Below are 17,878 nucleotides of genomic sequence, written 5' to 3' on the forward strand. Positions count from 1 at the left end.
TGTGAGTGGACTGGCAGTCAAGGAATAAAACAAGGCAAAGAGGAATTCAGAGGGGAAAAATGAGAAGTCACTGTTATTACCGCCCCTCCCCCTCCCTAGCTTCCAGTGAGATCTTGAGGAGCACTGTTATTCCAATGAACAGAGGAGTCTGTCACTTGTGTGGGTATTGCGTATTTTTACATTACTCGACTTCTTTATAACTCTTCCAGGTTCTCAGTACCAAAGTGAATTCTAATCGTTTTATTGATCGAAAGAGGAAATGTATTTTCTTTCTATTGGTTGCAAGCTTTTAAAAAGGTTAAAAAATCATTAAAAAAAAAAAAGAAAAAAAGAAGAGGGAATGAAGCATGAGAGACTATGGACTCTGAGAAACAAACTGAGGACCTCAGAGGGGAGGGGGGTGGGGGAATGGGATAGGCCGGTGATGGGTAGTAAGGAGGGCACGTATTGCATGGTGCACTGGGTGTTATATGCAACTAATGAATCATTGAACTTTACATCAGAAACCAGGGATGTACTGTATGGTGACTAACATAATATAATAAAAAGACATTAAAAAAAAAAAAGGTTTGCCCACAAAGCCATAAGGAACCATGTAAACACAATGTGTCTGATTATCATCTTACAGAAGAATGTGTAAGAAAGTTTCAGGATTTCCAGCTCCCCCTCCTCATACCCTCAGAAAGTTTTTCTTTGAAGTAGACAAATTCAATATGTACTGGGTTGGGGGTATAGAATGAGAAGAATGTCCATATGGAAAGTTCTCTGCAAGGCTGGAATCTCATGGTGGGACCCACGCTCCCTAAGGCTTCTGGGGAAACTGGTCACCTGTTCTGCCAAGTACATGGCTATAGGGCCTTACATAACCTGGTAATAGAAAAACACCCATGAGGAGGTAGAGACCTGTCTCATCAAAGCACATTGAATAGAACCGTCCTCGCCGGGGCAAGTACCTGAGAACAGCCAGCCCTGGGAATTAGCGTGCTCCCTTAAAGGTCCTACAGACCTCATCGGTTCCACCTGCTCTGCCCTGTGCCTCCCTCTGCTCTTCCCTGGTTCCCCAGCTTCTTACTTGGCTTGAGACCCTGCCTCCCTCATTTTGTCTCTGGTACGGTTGACCTTGAGGACCTCTTCTGGAAATGCGCCTCCTACTTGGTCTGGAATTCCTCCTTAGACACCATGCTAATTTCACCTTCAGGCTCTCCAATCTGTGACTATGGGTAAAGGACATACCAGTGCCCCCCACCCTCACTCCTGCCACCTTGGCCCATTCCCTATTAGCTTCCCTGCCAAGAAAGAGAACTTGGATAGAGGAGAACACAGGAAGGCAGACAGAGAGACATCAGGAACATGGCTTGTGTACGGCTATTAACCACCTCTATTCTATCAAAAGAGAGGGTGTGATGGTTAATTTTATGTGTCAACTTGACTGGCCTAAGGGATGCCCAGATAGCTGGTAAAACATTATTTCTGGGTGTGTCTGTGAGGATGTTTCTGGAAGAGATTAGTATTTTGAATCATTGGGCTGAGTAAAGAGATCCAGCCTCACCAATGTGGGTGGGCATCATCCAATCCACTGGGGGCCTGAATGGAGCAAAATGTCAAAGGAAGGGAAGATTCCTTCTCTCTTCTTGAGCTGGGATGTCCATCTTCTTCTGCCTTTGGACATCAGAACTCCTGGTTCTTGGGACTTCAGACTTTAGGACTACCACCAGTGGCTCCCTGGCTCCCAGGCTTTCAACTTGGACTGAATTACACCACTGGCTTTCCTGGGTCTCCAGCTTGCAGATGGCAGATTGTGGGCTTCTCACCCTCTGTAACCACATGAGACAATTCCTATAATCAATCTCCTCTTACATATCTATCTCTATATATCCTGTTGGTTCTGTTTCTCTGGAGAGCCCTGGTAATACAGAAGGTAAGCAATCACAGAAATGGTTGATCCTACACCTTTGAGAATGGATGCATTGGGCACATTTTAACCATTTTACAAGATTTAAAAATTTCTTACATTTGCAATATGCTTTATTGTTCACAAAAATGTTTACATATGGGTTTGATTATTACAAAACAAATCCATGTAGAACTCTTAAATTAATATTTACTTTTTCTCATTTACTTACATTTTTTTCTCCCATATTTTCAGTTCTGAAACTGGGAGGTGTCTTATAATCAGTGGTGTTTGGCACTTGTCGTCTACCAGGAATGACTGTGACCAGGTGTCACTCAAACTTGGTCCCAGTTCTTCGTGTTATCAATTCAACTGAGTTAGCTGCATGGTTGATACTATATGTGTTAATTGCTGTTTAGCATATATTAAAAATTATAATATGATTTGACTTTGAGACAAAAAGTTATCATGTACACAGAGAGGCAGAGAAAGAGTGGGATGAAATGTGACATTCGGGAACCAAAGAATCATCCCTGGAGGAATGACTGCAGGTCCATATGTCTTGAAAAGTAGCCACCAAATGTTTAACCTAATGAAGGAAGATGTCAACCTGTAGAGAAAGCTGGGTTTCATTTTGTTGCTGAAATAGATACAAAAGGATTACCTATCACACATCACTCAAGGTACCCAAAGTCAGAAGAAACTGCCCAAACTCTCAGAATCAATAAAAGACATTTGGAAGTAAAACACCACTGATTAGACTATTATTAAGACATGGCATCATAATTTCATTTGTAGGAGTTCTTCCTCCCTCTGCGGTGTGTACGAAATGGCGTGCCATCAAGGACCTATTCAATTAAAGGTTCTCTGTGGGATGCTGTTACTTGACACTGAAGCCTCACACCAGTGCTGCTCCATCAACATCATTATCCCCAACCAAGAGATGAGAGCTGAGTCACTTGCTCAGGTTGGTCATTTAGTTTTGGTTGACCCAGGACTTGAATCCTCACGTGTCCATGACCAGAACTTGCACCGCCTTCTCCAGCCTTCACTGCCTTGGTAGAAAGCACCCTGATTTTCCAACTCCTCTGTCCTTCAGAAGTGCCTTTGTGAGGGGAATGGCCCCAAGAGGCCTATAAACGAGCTATTCCGGAACAAGATGACCTTTTGGGTTTTTCTTGGTTTTTCATCTAAAAATTTAGATTTTGGGACTGGAAATCCTGGCTTAGGCTTTTAAGCTTAGCATTTAAAGTCTTGACTAGGGTACTTCTGGCATTGACTTCTCTGCAATGCACCACAAATTCCCCTCACATATTCTCCTACTTCATCTTGCAGTAGTTTCCTAAAGGTAATTTGTAAATGTAAATTTACCTTTAAATTGAAAGATAAATCTCTCAAAGGTAATTTTTCAACTAGGTACTCTTTATTTATGCTGGAGAATGAAGTTACAATAATAGGCCCCAAAGTGCCTATAGAAAATAGGTGAATTGAAGATAACCCAGTAAATGTCTCTCAACATCACCAGCCAAGGATTTTCCAGAAAGCTCATGTTAGAAAAGTATTGAACATTTATTTTTACCAAATTCCATGTTCTCACGAAATAACCAGATGAGAGTCTCACATATAAACGTTTGTTTCTACAGCTATCTGAGAGGGAAAAGAGAACCAAAATAAAATAAAAATGAAAACCACTTGAATTTCTAACCATGATTATAATTGTATTCAATCAACATTTTTAAAGGTTTCAACATGTTTAGAAAAGTGGTTTCTTCTTAGATCAGGATCAGGAACCGCGGCCCTCTTGGGAAAGGCCAGTCTGTGGTAAGCTAGCTGGCAACAAGGGTGAAAGTGCCAGAAATATCAGTGGGAAGCGGACGAGTCTGAGATTCTTGTGTGATTCTAAGCCCAGGAGAATTTGCTTGCATTTGGAATCACTACTGCCTTGCGGAATGAAACCAGAAAGGTCGTTATTCACACTACACATTTATTTCTTTATAGATTCGGTTCAAAGGCTCTGAGAGTTGCGTTCTAAACTAGAGGCATCCAGTGAATGAAATCACGAAGACTTTGTAACAAGTACCAAAAATAATTCATTTCTTCCAAATTGAGCTGGTAAGGCCATTCTCTTCCTTCTTGGGACAAGCATTCGGTGAAAACAGAATCAGGATACAACCCCGCTGAGTTTTACTATAATCTCTCTGCTATGAAAGGTCTGAGCACATTGCTAGCATTTCCATTATTAATAACTAATGCAGTGTCACTTAATATTCTCTTTGTTACCAGTTTTTTCTAATTAACAGCTAGGGTTACCCAAGTGACTCTTAAGAATGGGCTGCTAGATTTCAAAATAATATTTAGAGACTCATTTACAACTGTCCCTATTCTTGCCTTTTCCTGTCTGACTTCACAGGGGGCGATGTCTCTCTAGTCCAATATGAATCACCAATCTATACTCTAAATGTATACATTGAAATTGAATTTACCATTTGGCTCGCTTCTTAAACTGTTGCTTTGGAATTTTCTCTCTCAGTAAATGCTACCATCATGCATCCATTTTCCCAAGAAAGTACCCGGGGATCATCAGAGACACTTTCCTTCCCATTCTTATACCTAGGCTCCATCCAATCCACCAGTATCCAATCCAGTTTACTAATTCAATATTTTTCCTGCATTTCCATTCCCCTCTATCTCCTCTGCTACTAGTAGATCTCACCACTTCCAAGAAACACCCAAATGATCTCCGATACAATTTTTTGTTTCCCTACAATTAATTCTCTATACCACTATCAAAATTATTTCTCTAAATGCCAATCTGAAAATGTTTTAATGGTGCTTCATCATCTTAAGAAAAAATTTCAAGATCCTTAGCATGGAACCAAGCCCTTTATGCTATGGCCCCGTAAGCCTCTCCAGCATCATTCTGCACCATTCCTCAACAGTCCCCCTTATGTTCCAATCCTACATACGGACTTGCTGTTTTGCAAATGGACTATGTTTTGTTCCCTTTCCCTTCTGCGCTTTTGCAGCATGGTTCCCTCGACAGGCCATCTTCTCATCTGCCCACGACCCTCTTTGCTTAATTCTTTAGGACAAGTTCCTTCTCTAACAGCTCTGGGAAACAGTGAGGGAGGCCATGCTTTGAGTTCAAAGTCACTTATATTGGTGCCTTCTCCTGCATTTCCACGGGACCCCGGGCGAACCTCTATCAAGGCACTTGCCCCTTAGCATTTCAGTTTTTATTGTACACGATCACCTCTTCCACCACACTGCAAACTCTTTGAAGGGAGGAGCCAGGTCTTTTATTTTTGTATCTCCAGGCCAAACATGGTACTTGTTGCTTATTAGCTGTTCCATAAATTGCTATGGCATGAATTTTAATCCTTTTCCATCACTTCTAGAAACTTTGCTCAAGCAAAGTTATTTTTCTTCTTTCTTTCTGTGTGTTAGACTCTTCCCCCTTAAGTCTAATACATCTTTAAAACAAACAACAAAACACTTCCTGTATCTCCACCCCAATTTGTTGAAAATACTGTCCAATTATTGCTTTAAACTCCTAATCTCCTGCTGATCCTTCAACCCACTGAAATTTGACTTTTATTTCATCAGTCCGATGAAATTGTTCCTACCAATGATACAGATTGCTTCCTAACTGCAAAAGTCATTCTTTATCTTAAGTGATTACTGCAGGATTTTACATTGTTAATCTCTCCCTTCTTCCTGAAACCTTATTTTTGGTGTTTGTGACATTGTTTCCCCTGGTCTATAACATCCCTGAAACTGACCGGCCAATCCAGCGGCCCTTCGTTTAAACGTTGGGTATTCCAAGCAAGCCCTTGTTTGTTCTTTTGTCTTATTCTCCCTGAGTAACTTCAGTTAGTTCCACATCTTCAGTGACCATCCACATATCCAGTGAGGCAAAATCTTGCCGTGCAGAACGCTTTCCAACTTGAAATAACTTCTGTGACTCACAATACCCTCGAACATCACATGTTAAAATTTAATTGTTTCTCTCCTCAAACTTGGCCTCTTATACATTTCCTATCCCAGTGAGTTGGCAGTAGAGTCAAGGTAGAAGTAAGAATATTGACTACTTAGATTTTTTTTTTTCCAGGTTTCTATACTAGACTATATGGTCAAGAAAATTTAAAGAAAAAAATGACCCCTTATATGTAGTCCAAGTTAGTGTTTGTATTAATTATCTATCGCCATGGAACAAATTTTCACACACTTAGCGGCTTTGAACAGCATGTATTTATTATCTCAAAGTTCCCCTGGGTCAGATGTCCAAGCACAGCTCGGCCGGGTCCTCTGCCCAGGGTTTTGCAAAGCTTCAATCAAGGTGTCGGCTGGGGCTGGGATCTTCTTCCAAGCTCACTGGTTGTTGGAAAAATTCATTCCCTTGAAGCCCTAGAACTCGTGGCAGCTTGCTTATTCAAGGCCAGTGGAAGAGAGAGTCTCTGACTTGTTTGATCTTTTTTAAAGGGCTTATCTGATGAGGTCAGGCCCACCCAGGGCCATATATTTTTGACTTGCTCAAAGTCACCTGATTAAGAACCAAAAATCTCTTCACCTTTGCCATGTAATGTAACATAATCATGGGAGAGACTATCCTATTCCTTCTGCTATATTCTATTAGTTAGACCCACACTCAAGGGGAGGGTCAGGGTGTAGACCGTTGGGAATCATTCTGCAATTCTGCCCGTCACAGCTTATTTATTTATTTTTTTAATATGAGAGATGGGAAAAACCATTAAATGTAATTTTGAGATATTAGAAGATGGACTATAAAGAAGAAAGGTATAGAACATTAACATCTCGACGTTTAATGGAAATGGCCCATATTTTGAGGGTGGTGAAAATGGTTTTCTATGCCTGTCCTAGCTTACGCTTACTGCCTTGGGCAGGAGATTTAACCAAGAACCTACACTTAAGATCATATTATATGAACCTAAATGGAATAATCATATAAGTTGTTCTGAAAAACAGACATCTAATTACAGAACTGTCTTCACTTGAGTACCGTTTTACATGTGTTAGCCTCATTTGCATTAGAGAGAAAAAAACACAATTGTACGTCTATACGTAAGTTATATGTTTTCCCCTCGGGGTCCATTATTTTGACTTTTCCCAATAGAGCTTTTTTTTCCTTCTGATTCTTTGGGCAGACTGCGGTTTTCATCAGAAGTGCTTAATCTTTCCTCAGGACAGGTACTTCAGGTATCTCGTGAAGTCGTGTTCTTACCACGCACCGTGGCGTATCTACAGACGTTCCTAGATCCCCAACTGTCCCCTTTCCGCCCCACACCTTCTGCAGCTCCTTCTTCTGTACGCATCGCACAGGTGTTCTGGAGTTAACGCAGGCGCCGTTAGAACAGGAGATGCGTAAGAATCCTGCCACTTTTAGGTCCTGCTTCTTAGGGACAACAGTTCCACTGGTACTTAGAAAAACACAACGTGACTCGGTGAATTTATCTTTTTCTTGACATTGGCAACGATAATGCAGTGCCCAGTGTACACAGTCGGCGTGCAGTCGGCTTGCAGATCCCTACAGATATGTGGTTACTTCTCTACTTTCCCTCTCTTTTGCTTGGGCAACCGCCACATTGATGCACTGGAGCCACTCTTCTGCATTCTTCTCATCCTTGGCCTTGAAAACATAGGTTTTATTGTCTGTGAAGATCTCAAAAGCTCGAGGGAGGGAGCGGTCCCTGCGTTTCCTGGCCACAGCTTTCACACTCTGTACTTTGCTGAGTTCTATTGGGGAGCCGTCAGGATCCTCTTTCTGAAATGCATATGGGAAGGAGAGAACATGAGCTGGCTCCCAGAGTATGGAAAGATCTCTGGCAACTGGAGAATTCTCCAAGGGGATCAGAATCCTTTCATTGCATATGGTTCATAACCTTTGTTATTTTGAATGCTAAGGCCTTGGCGAGTCATTCATTAGAACAATGGAGGGAGTGAGCAATTGGCCCTGGGTTACTGTATATCAACTTGGCACAAGATGGCCAATTTTTAAGAAACTATTATTCGGTGGGATTTGGGAAAATGTTGAATTCCTCTTTCTCTGATTTTATGTCATTGATTGAGATCAACACTGTATCAATAGAGCAAAATGCAATAGTACAATTGGAGTACTATTAACTCAGAATCTGAAATAATCTGGGAAGCATGAAATTGGATTTTCCTTTGTGTTATCTCTGGGAAAGTTGTATTGATTGAATAAACAGGGTCCTAATGGTTTTGAAACACACTGGAGCTTTGGAAGTATGATTTGTCTACCAACATTAAGTGAAAGAATACGTAACGATTTACATTTTTCTGGCATCAACACAGAGGCTTACAGATCACTGCTACAACCCAAGGGTCATCCCAATGGGCTAGTATGAACAGTTTCAAAAGATCAAATACGTCTTTACAGCAATTTCTTTAACAGCCCTGAATACATTTGTCAACTGGAGGATGTGCCTGAGCTTGAGATCTTGCCACCTCTCCTTCCCCCCCCCCACAACCCGCCCTTCTTTCACTCTGCAATGGAAAGGCACCCTTCTCTCTCATCCCAAAGTTACCATGGTATATCGTCCAACTTGGAAAAATCTCAGGAGGATCAAACAAATGAAAAAAGCAACTCAAAATATTGATGCTACGGAAGGTCCTTCAACAAAGCAACATAATCACTCCCCAGCGATTTCATTAAGAGATGCATTTCTAATAGCATTTCACTTCTTAATGCTTACCAACTATTTACTACATTTGGTGTTCTACTTATGACTGGTCATTAATGATATAATTTTAAAAATATAATAATAAAAAATCTTAACATTTAGAGACTGATAGTCACAAGATATTTAAATAATTAAATTTCAGTTTATATACAAATTTTTTTTGCAGTGAAAAATGATTAGGTGATCAGGATAAAATGCTGTGCGACCAGTAGAAAACAATATGATTTCAGAGAAAAATGATATCATGTAAACATTGCGATTAATGATGCTAATTTATGTATTTTTTTAATGGATGGCGTTAGGTGTCAAATTACTACGGTATCTTATTCCAATGGTTACGCTTAAAGGAGAGGTGTGAACTTTTCATTTTAAAATGATAATATTTTCAATTCAATAGAAATTACAGTTTGTGCAACTGTTTAAACTTATGATAAACTTAAAATGCTGCAAAGTATTACACAGATTTTCGAAATTCTTTTAGGGAATGGACAGAATAAAGTCTGAAGATGCCTGCATTAGACAGTACTTTGTTAGCTTAATTTGGTTTATGGTAAATATCGGACAGTAATAAGACTGTATTTCTTTGAATTAGTCTATAGAATAGAAATTGATACATGGGGGAACTGATCAAGAAAACAAAAAGTTATCGTAGTTCTCTAAAGAGGGACTGTGAATTATCCAAGAGAAATGGGCGGGAAGTCAAAGGGCACCATTGCCTAGCTGGTTGGTGGAGATCAAGACCTTAAGAATGCAAAAGTAAAAAGTAACACTATAGTCTTTCAGTCTTTATTAAAAATGCACATTTTTCTCATTTACAAGAAAGGTCCTTTCTCGTGGGGCTGAAGCTTCAGCTGGCCTGGTGACCCCTGCTAGGGTACCGTGTCCCTGGGGATGAGAAGGACTCTGCTGTGGGCCTTATAGTCCATTATATGATTTCCCAATATTTGAGCCACATGTTCTGTCAGATTTCTGAAATGTCAAACCATTATTTCCCTATAAAGATGTCAAACAAGTTAGCCAATTATAAAATAGCTTATTCTCTAAGCTTTATTAAAAAGCTCTGAATCAAGAAGTATAAAGGTCATTATTTGAGTTTGGGAAAAATATTCTTATGCACTAACTCTGCTCTGTCTCAAGGGATCTGAGAAATCACTGCATCTTAACTTCTATTTCTGATTTCTTTAATAAAAACAGGAAATTCAGATGGTCACTTCAAACACTTTAAAAATACTTCAATGTGGAGTTATGCTAAGGAAATTTCTTTAAACCTCCAATAACTGTCTGAATTGAGCACACCATTATACTTCCCTTTCAAAAAGACCTTCAGCACAGAAAACTCCATCTGTATATTTAATAATACACACAGATGAAGAAAGTAACATGAGCTCAGGGTTTTTTTTTTTTTTCATTCGAAAAGTTAACATGAAGTTTTATTTTAAAAGCGTTCATCAAAATTTGTCATAATTTGGATATACCATACTTTATTCCTGTTGAGTAAAAAGTTCAAATAAATTTTATAACGAGCACTCTAGAGTTATAGTGCGTATGTTCTCAGTGAATCATAATTTTTAAATAATTTAAAATCTTTCATTAATTAATTCAAACACAGTTTGATTTCCACTGGCTCTGTATGTTAAGTGTTCACGGGAAGCAGGACAGTACACTCACTTAACAGCAAGCTTTGATGTCACACTGCCTGTGCCTGACTCCAGTTTTATCCCTTTTTACCTTACTGGCTCTATCTTTGGTCAAGCCAATCAGAGTCTGTGTCTCTCTGTCTCTGTCTCTCTCTCTCACAAGGGGAAGGCAGTGTGGCAGGGTCTGATGTTACATGAGGTCAAAGAACCATATGGTGGAACAAGTTTGAGATACACTAGTTAAACAAAATTAAGTGGGATCTTTCCTGCAGGACTTGTCAGAGCCTTTAGCTCCTTTGTATTTCCCAGATATCTTTGATTAGGACCAAGGCCAACTCCTGGTAATGATTGACAGACCCTGGTAATGATTGACAGGTCCCAAAGTCCTTGAATGAGGCATGATGGATATAGAGATATCAGCAGGGTGTTGTATGCCTGTTCTCTGAGCATCTTTGTGCAGGAGTGGATGACCATGTGTACATATGCACGTTTTCCCCATCGCTCTGTTCTGAGGCCCAAATAATACCTGTAAGAGTGGGACAAGACAGAAATCCAAAGGCCAGGGTCTTGCCCTTTCTGGCTTGCCTGGCAGCAAGATAAAGACCAAAAGTGCCTCCAGTGCCCACTCAAGTCAGATTCCACAAGGCTTTCTTGGTGTCAGACCTAACCAGGTGCCTGCCCATCCTGGGAAAGACACAGGCTCTCAGGGCCTGTGCACTGTACAGAAGGCCACCGGGATCACCCAGCCCAGAGGAATATGCTTCCAGCCGCCGGCAGGGAGGGAGGGAGGGAAAGGCACCCCAGATTTACCCGTCTGTAACGTGGCAATAACAATAGTGCTGACCTCAGAGGGCTGCTTTGAGGATTCTTTAAGGCAGTCCAGGGTGGCATGTGATAAGCTATTATTATTATATTCAAAATATCCAAGAAGTAGGTCAAGATTTCTTTCTTCCTGATCCTGAATGAATAGAATTTAATGATAACTAAAACTGACTTGAAAAGAAGGGAATAACTTTGCATTGCTGATTGGAATAAAATGCTATTTCAGAAGTTTCCCACTGAAAAGTCAGAGTACAGATATTTACTGAGCACCCTAGTTCAGACTGAACATTATATTACAGGAATATTTATTAATTCTTTTTAGAATCTTATTCTATTTATTAACTGAGTATTAAATAACTGCTAGATGATAATGGTTTTCCCAAACGAGAACTGAACTTAGTTGACAACAAAAAGTACTTTAAATGAATCAGCCTTTGTTTCTTCCCCCCAGCCTGCTGTCCCTCTTCCCTGGGTCCCTGCCTCCAAATATAAAGGAAGTCAGGGTCAATATCATAAGCTATTAATTTATGTAGGTGATCTATAAGGAAACAAAAGGCACACTGTTCAAGTCAAGCTCACTGGGTAGTCCTTTGGCAATTCATCTTCTAAAACGTAAGTCAACCTTTAAAAAGATCTTCCATAATAAACCAAAGAGAGACAGTGAACCAACTAACGTAGGACTCAACAGAATAGACAGTCCAGGGGACATACGGGAAAAAACAAAAGGCACTGTATAATTATAAATGGAAAAGGACAAATTATTGGTGTTTTAACTCAGAACAAAATGCCCAGCTGGTTGTTGGAGATCAAGGCCCTAAAAATACAAGCTTAAAAGACAAGGCGGAAACTTACAGACTTTCCTTTTTGAAATAGAAGTTGATTTCCAGCCAGCGTAAAGTAACGAGTTTTCCACCTTTTGATGAACTTCCATCTGACTTGCTTCTCTTTAAGTTTTCCTTCTATGAGAGGCTGGCCATCTTGATTTACAACTGTTGAAGGTAAGAGAATGATCAAGCCATTTATTTTCCATTATTTATTTGGCAAGTGATCAAAAGTCAGAATTGTACAACGAACCAGGACCCAGTAGGCATATTTGGAAAGTGTGCTAATAAATTACGAATATGGTTAACCTTTCCCCCTTTGTCCCTAAAGGAATGCACAATTTAGATATGATAATGGGAACCTGTTGAAAGCCCTCATTGAGATTTTCAAAAGGAATACAGTTCACAAAAAGAGCATCTGGTCAACAGTTTTTAAGGTGTATCCAGATATCTGGCTTTCTGTGCTTCTTAACTCTTTTGTTTCATGATATTCTGTTTGTATGAACTGCTTAGAAGTACAGCTTTATAACTAATCACAAACCAAGTATATTTTGCTATTTGGCAGCAAAAGCCAAAGCAGTGCCCCCAAAGATGCGTTTTTCCTGAAGACACCACATCGCAAAGGCAAGCCCAATTCTTTCGAACATGGTGTTTCCACTCTGGAACACACACACTCCCTCTCCATTCTGCATATGCCCATCTCTGCCCGATCAACAAGTAATCATTCCATGAGTCAATTCAAATGTTGCTTCTTTGGGGGGAACTTCCCCAAACTCAGACCAGAGTGGATTCACCTGCCATCTGTTCTCATAGCACCTGGCACGTTTCTTTTACACCAAGCATCATTGGTGGATAGTTATTGGTGTTCATCTGATTCACGTCTGTCTTTCCCATTGAACTGGAAGCTCCATGAGGGCAGGGTATTTGCTCTGTTCACCGGTGTGTCACCAGGCATCTAATACGGTGCCTGGCAAATACAGGGAATCTGTAAGTATTTGTTGAGTGAGAAGGTTAATTTTACAGTGAGGTGGAGTGTGTATGATTACACATAATCATAGGGTTAGAAGATCTGCTACAATGTCCAAAGTCAGAAGTTACAATGTTGAACTGAAGAATTTCATTTATTTTGCCAACTACGTAGGTTTCACTCTCCAAATGCATAGGTAAGCATCTGATTTCTGGGGATTATGACAATATTTACTTACATAGATTATGTTCAAATTTTCATAGCACTTTGAAAGTAATGAAATGTGTTCCATCATTTGGAAATTTAGACAGTGCCTGTTTGACCATATAAACACAATCTTTTCTTCCTATCCTACCATTTCTTTTTTCTAATATAGGTCAAACAACTACTTTAGACAAGGAGGATTTGTCTGCCTTGACAGCATTTTCAGGATAAGAATGATGAAATGTATGAAATGTATAGTTCTCATAAACGAAGTTCTACTAAAGCTCGTTTGGCCTTTTCCCCACCAGTCTGATGACTATTCAATTGAATGTTCTATTGTCAATCCCAAATTAAAGCTAAAAACTGAAACCACTATCAAATACATCATTAGATAGTGACGGGGCTATGATGAAAATGAAGTAGAGAGTGACCTGGGGGCTGGTGCACAGGCATGCAAGCGGTTAGGAAAGAACTTGGACACTTGAAGGGACCTTTGATCTGAGACTTCAGTGTTGAGAAGTGTCTCCCATCTGTGGAGAAGCGTCATGGTGGCTAGTATTGTGCACAGCAGAGCATAGGAAAACTAGGAACGCAAGAAGTATTGACTATCAATTTCAAGAAAATGATTTCGGTGCCCTGGTGTTACTAGGAATAATCTGATTTAGACTATTAAAGACCGTAATGCTCTTTGCAAATTTATTTGTCCCATAAGCATGGTACATGCTTCCTTTGAGCAGCCTCTGCACTCCGCAGTTACCTCGGAGAAAGCACTTAGGACAGACGCTCTGTCTTTCCTGTGCTGTATGTCCTGGAGAGCCAGAACAGCCTCACAGTGTGGGTCTGGACCATGGCTTCAGTGTTTACTAACAGCGGGCTCTTAAGTCACGAAGGGGGCAGTGGCGTGTCTGAGAGGAGGAACAGAAAGTCCAAAAGGAGATCCAAATAGAAAGAAAATAAACTCTACACAAACAACGAAAGACCCAGGCTGAGATTTACATGAAAATCTTTCCTAAAACATACATTTCCTATGCTTTCAAATTAGAAAAAATTGCTAATTATGATGTTTGAGGATTTTTTAATAAGAATTCAGAAGAGTTAGATTTGAATCCTTTCAACTTCGGTTTTCTTTCTTTCTTTCTTTTTTTTTTTTTTTAAAGATTTTATTTATTTATTTGACACAGAGACAGCCAGCGAGAGAGGGAACACAGGCAGGGGAGGGGGAGAGGAAGAAGCAGGCTCCCAGTTGAGGAGCCTGATGCGGGGCTCGATCCCATAACGCCGGGATCACGCCCTGAGCCGAAGGCAGACGCTTAACGACTGAGCCACCCAGGCGCCCCAACAACGACGGTTTTCTGATCAGCAAGATCCCACCTGCTTTACAAAGATGATGAGATCAAGTGTTGTGATGAACACGGGGTGTTATGTGCAGCTAATGAATCATTGAACATGACATCAAAAATGAACGATGTACTATATGTTGGCTAACTGAACATAATAAAAAGATAATAAAAAAATAATAAAACCTAAACAACAACAAAAACCAAAGATGATGAGATCAAAAGTCAAAATTAAAAAACTTATGTGAGGACACTAGGTAAGTAAGCACTATGGCCCCCTCCATCTTCTACTTTTATTAGACTTTCCTTCATAGTTTGTAATCACATTGCTTTCTTGCCATGGTTTTAATGGTAAGGTGATTTAATGTAATGGCTTCATAACAGTACATTTTTCTAGTCTCGGTCTTCTACATTTACTCAAAGAACCATTTGAAATAGTCATGATACCTGAGCTGATTAGAAATCATGGTTGATTTAGGTAATATTTAAGCCCATGGATCCTTCTGAATCTGACATAGGGAATTAGCTTCAAGTATTTCTCCTCAGGGCAGATTCAAATGTTTCACTTGGGTGCCTGACTCAATTGGTTAAGCATCCAACTCTTGATTTTGGCTCAGGTCATGATCTCAGGGTCATGAGATCCAGCCCCGCATTGGGTGTCATGCACTGAGTGTGAAGCCTGCTTGAGAGTCTCCGTCTCCCTCTTCCTCTGCCCCTCCCGCAATCACCTGCATGCTCTCTCTCTCTCTCTCTCAAAAAAAAAAAAAAAAAAAAAAGACCTTACGAACGTTGCACTTGAAGAATATGTGACAAAAGTTTGCAAGGAGCACTTGGCAAAATAGTTGAAGGAATTGTTTGAGACCCAGAGTGGATAAGATATCATACCCACAGACCTACATAATGACCATATGACCATAATGACCATGAAGACTCAAGACAAAATGACAGGCTTACTGCAGCACAAAAGGATGAAGGACTGCCGAGAAATGCTGCTAAGCAGAGGCCTTTTCACTGTATAGCCCAGCCAAAATTACCCCAGGGAAAAAGTCCATGGAAAGAGTTGTAGGGAGGAAATATTAGCAGAACTTTATGAAGTAGCTGCGTGTAAGGGCTCTAATTTAGGCATCAGAGTCGAATTCCGATAATTTTGTAAAAGCCAGGCTATTTGTAGCTGCAGGATTAATTTAAAAATAATTTCAAAAGGCAAAAAAAAAAAAAAGACTTAAAAATTTTCTACCTACTATCCCATGTCTTAATTTTTTCTCTGAGATTATATCTAGCACATGCACAAGAGACAATGTGTCATTTTAATAGGTCTATTGCCCATATCATGTCCTTGTAAGCAATAATTCTCATGGTAACACTGTCTTCTTGATCAAAACAGGGAACTAATTCTTTCTAAGAATGATCATATTCTGTTTGAAAAAATAACACGTGGAATGAGACTGAGAGAATGATCCTGTGTCTGAAACTATCTTGTTAGTACATAACACATGCAGGAAATCTGAATATTTTCTGACTTGCCAGTTCATGCATTAGGTCATTTAAAGTGCCACAATTTGGCTAAGACATTCTCTCAACCAACCTGGATCTGTCCTTCTCTTTAATTGTCAGTTGGCTAAAAAGCTATGGAATATTAAACTGAATTCTCTCATGCAATTGGAGCCCAAACTGTTACTGTTTACCAACTTAACAGTCTTTCTGAGTGTCAATACAGATGTGTATACATTAATTGTATTTCTTTTGTGCACCAAGAGTTGAAGATATTTATGTTGATAAGAAATGAATTTTGAAGGTATTCATCTTTATCAGCATGAAGTTGATGAATAAGAGTGAAGTAATACCTTTTCATCTGTCAGCCATCTAGCCACTTCACATGTACTTTTGAGCGCAGATAAGCTGTAAGGCACTGTGTTTGGATCTGAGGGGTTTATAATGCCCAGTTCAAAGGGAGCTTGGATTTATCATCTTGTATGTGAGGTAAAGCATATTACAAATGATACAGTTCAATGTGGAGTTTGGCCAGCGCCACTGGGGAAGGAAAAGCCAAGCACTATGACACTCAAAGAAAGAAAATTCTACCTCTGGCTCGAAGGAGGTGACGGGGGACATGGGAGCTGGGCTTGTGCAAGACAAGGGCAATGGTATTTAAGAAGAGGGCAGAAAAGGGCAGAGGTAAAAGAGGGATGTGTAAGGGAGAGCACATGAAAAGAAAAGAACCTAAAGAATCTGGAAGGTTGGGGCGCCTGGGTGGCACAGCGGTTAAGCGTCTGCCTTCGGCTCAGGGCGTGATCCCGGTGTTATGGGATCGAGCCCCACATCAGGCTCCTCTGCTATGAGCCTGCTTCTTCCTCTCCCACTCCCCCTGCTTGTGTTCCCTCTCTCGCTGGCTGTCTCTATCTCTGTCAAATAAATAAATAAAATCTTAAAAAAAAAAAAAGAATCTGGAAGGATCCATGAACTCAAAAGCGGTTGCTCTGGGACAAAGCCATGGGGGGAGGCTGAGAGTGTGAAGGCAATGCAAGATTTTCTAGGTGTAAGATCCAGGAAAGAGACTGGGTAAAGTGAGGTCATGTTGGACTGTAACTGAAGGGTCTTTTGAAGACTCATTAGAAAGGACTTTGCTTTTCTTAAGGACTAAGCAGCAGCCTAGAGCCTGTGAAGGTCCAGTCTGTGCAGGCATGAAGCCCCCGAGCCCCAGATGGGATCAGTTATGTATCACAGAGAGTCTCCGCAGGAAACAGAGGACACCCCAAGCTGGGTAATTGAGGGGAGTTAATAAAGGGACTATTTACACAGATGTGAGCAAGGTGTAGGAAAATCACCATAGTACTCTGGGGCCAGGAACCATGGGGAGGCATAACATGCCTCTGTGTGAAGAGGAAAGGGGAGAGAACAGTTAGGACTCAGAGGGAAACCTGTATGGAGAACACTGACTGACAGGAGCTGTGGCCTTGGGCATAGGACACAGTCAACCTACAGTGACCAAGCAGAGGGGATGCTGGGAATAAATAACCCACCTCACTCTGCTCCCTCCCTCTGATCTTCTGCCTTTGTCCCTAGTGGTCACTTGTAACTGAAAGCCAGAGATAAGGGAGACTGGAACACACTGGAGAGGCACCTCTTCTTAAACGGGCAGAGGAAGCAAGAAAGCTTCCTGCAGCAAATGTGTCTGAGCTAAATTCTGAAGAACAAATAACAGTGATGAAGGTGAAGAGAGAAGAGGTATATTGAAAAAACAAAGACAAAAACAAACAAACAAACAAACAAACAGGCAAAAGGCCAAGGCTTAGAGAAGGGTTGTGCAATGCCTTCTAGCAACTAACTCATTCTATGTGATGGGAGCCTGGTGGGACTTGGAGGGACAGAGATGGTGTGAAAATCAAGGAGAGACCAATCCGAAAGATCCTTGGACATTGTGCAAAGTAGAATCTAAGGCTTTGTAATGCACCATAATGAAAAATAATAATTTCTGTA

At 40.5% G+C, this 17,878-nt stretch overlaps 1 protein-coding gene across 3 annotated transcripts in view; it reads right to left on the reverse strand.

Moving 5' to 3' along the window:
- Positions 1-430: 430 nt before the first annotated feature.
- The window catches only part of VEPH1 (ventricular zone expressed PH domain containing 1), a 224,923-nt gene continuing 207,475 nt past the window's right edge, over positions 431-17,878 (reverse strand). For 2 of the 3 annotated variants that reach the window (XM_045811893.2, XM_045811845.2), the window contains 2 exons: positions 11,925-12,061; positions 6,125-7,673 (listed from right to left, as the gene is read on the reverse strand). In XM_045811893.2, the coding sequence (XP_045667849.1) occupies positions 7,437-7,673; positions 11,925-12,061 (374 nt within the window). In that variant the 3' untranslated portion in view covers positions 6,125-7,436. Of the gene's footprint in view, positions 1,815-6,124; positions 7,674-11,924; positions 12,062-17,878 lie in introns of those variants that run through there. The other variant, XM_087870310.1, reaches the window with a different exon arrangement.

This window comes from Ursus americanus, chromosome 20 (assembly GCF_024610735.1).
Source record: "Ursus americanus isolate L20-20 chromosome 20, mUrsAme1.1.p, whole genome shotgun sequence".
Taxonomy (NCBI): domain Eukaryota; kingdom Metazoa; phylum Chordata; class Mammalia; order Carnivora; family Ursidae; genus Ursus; species Ursus americanus.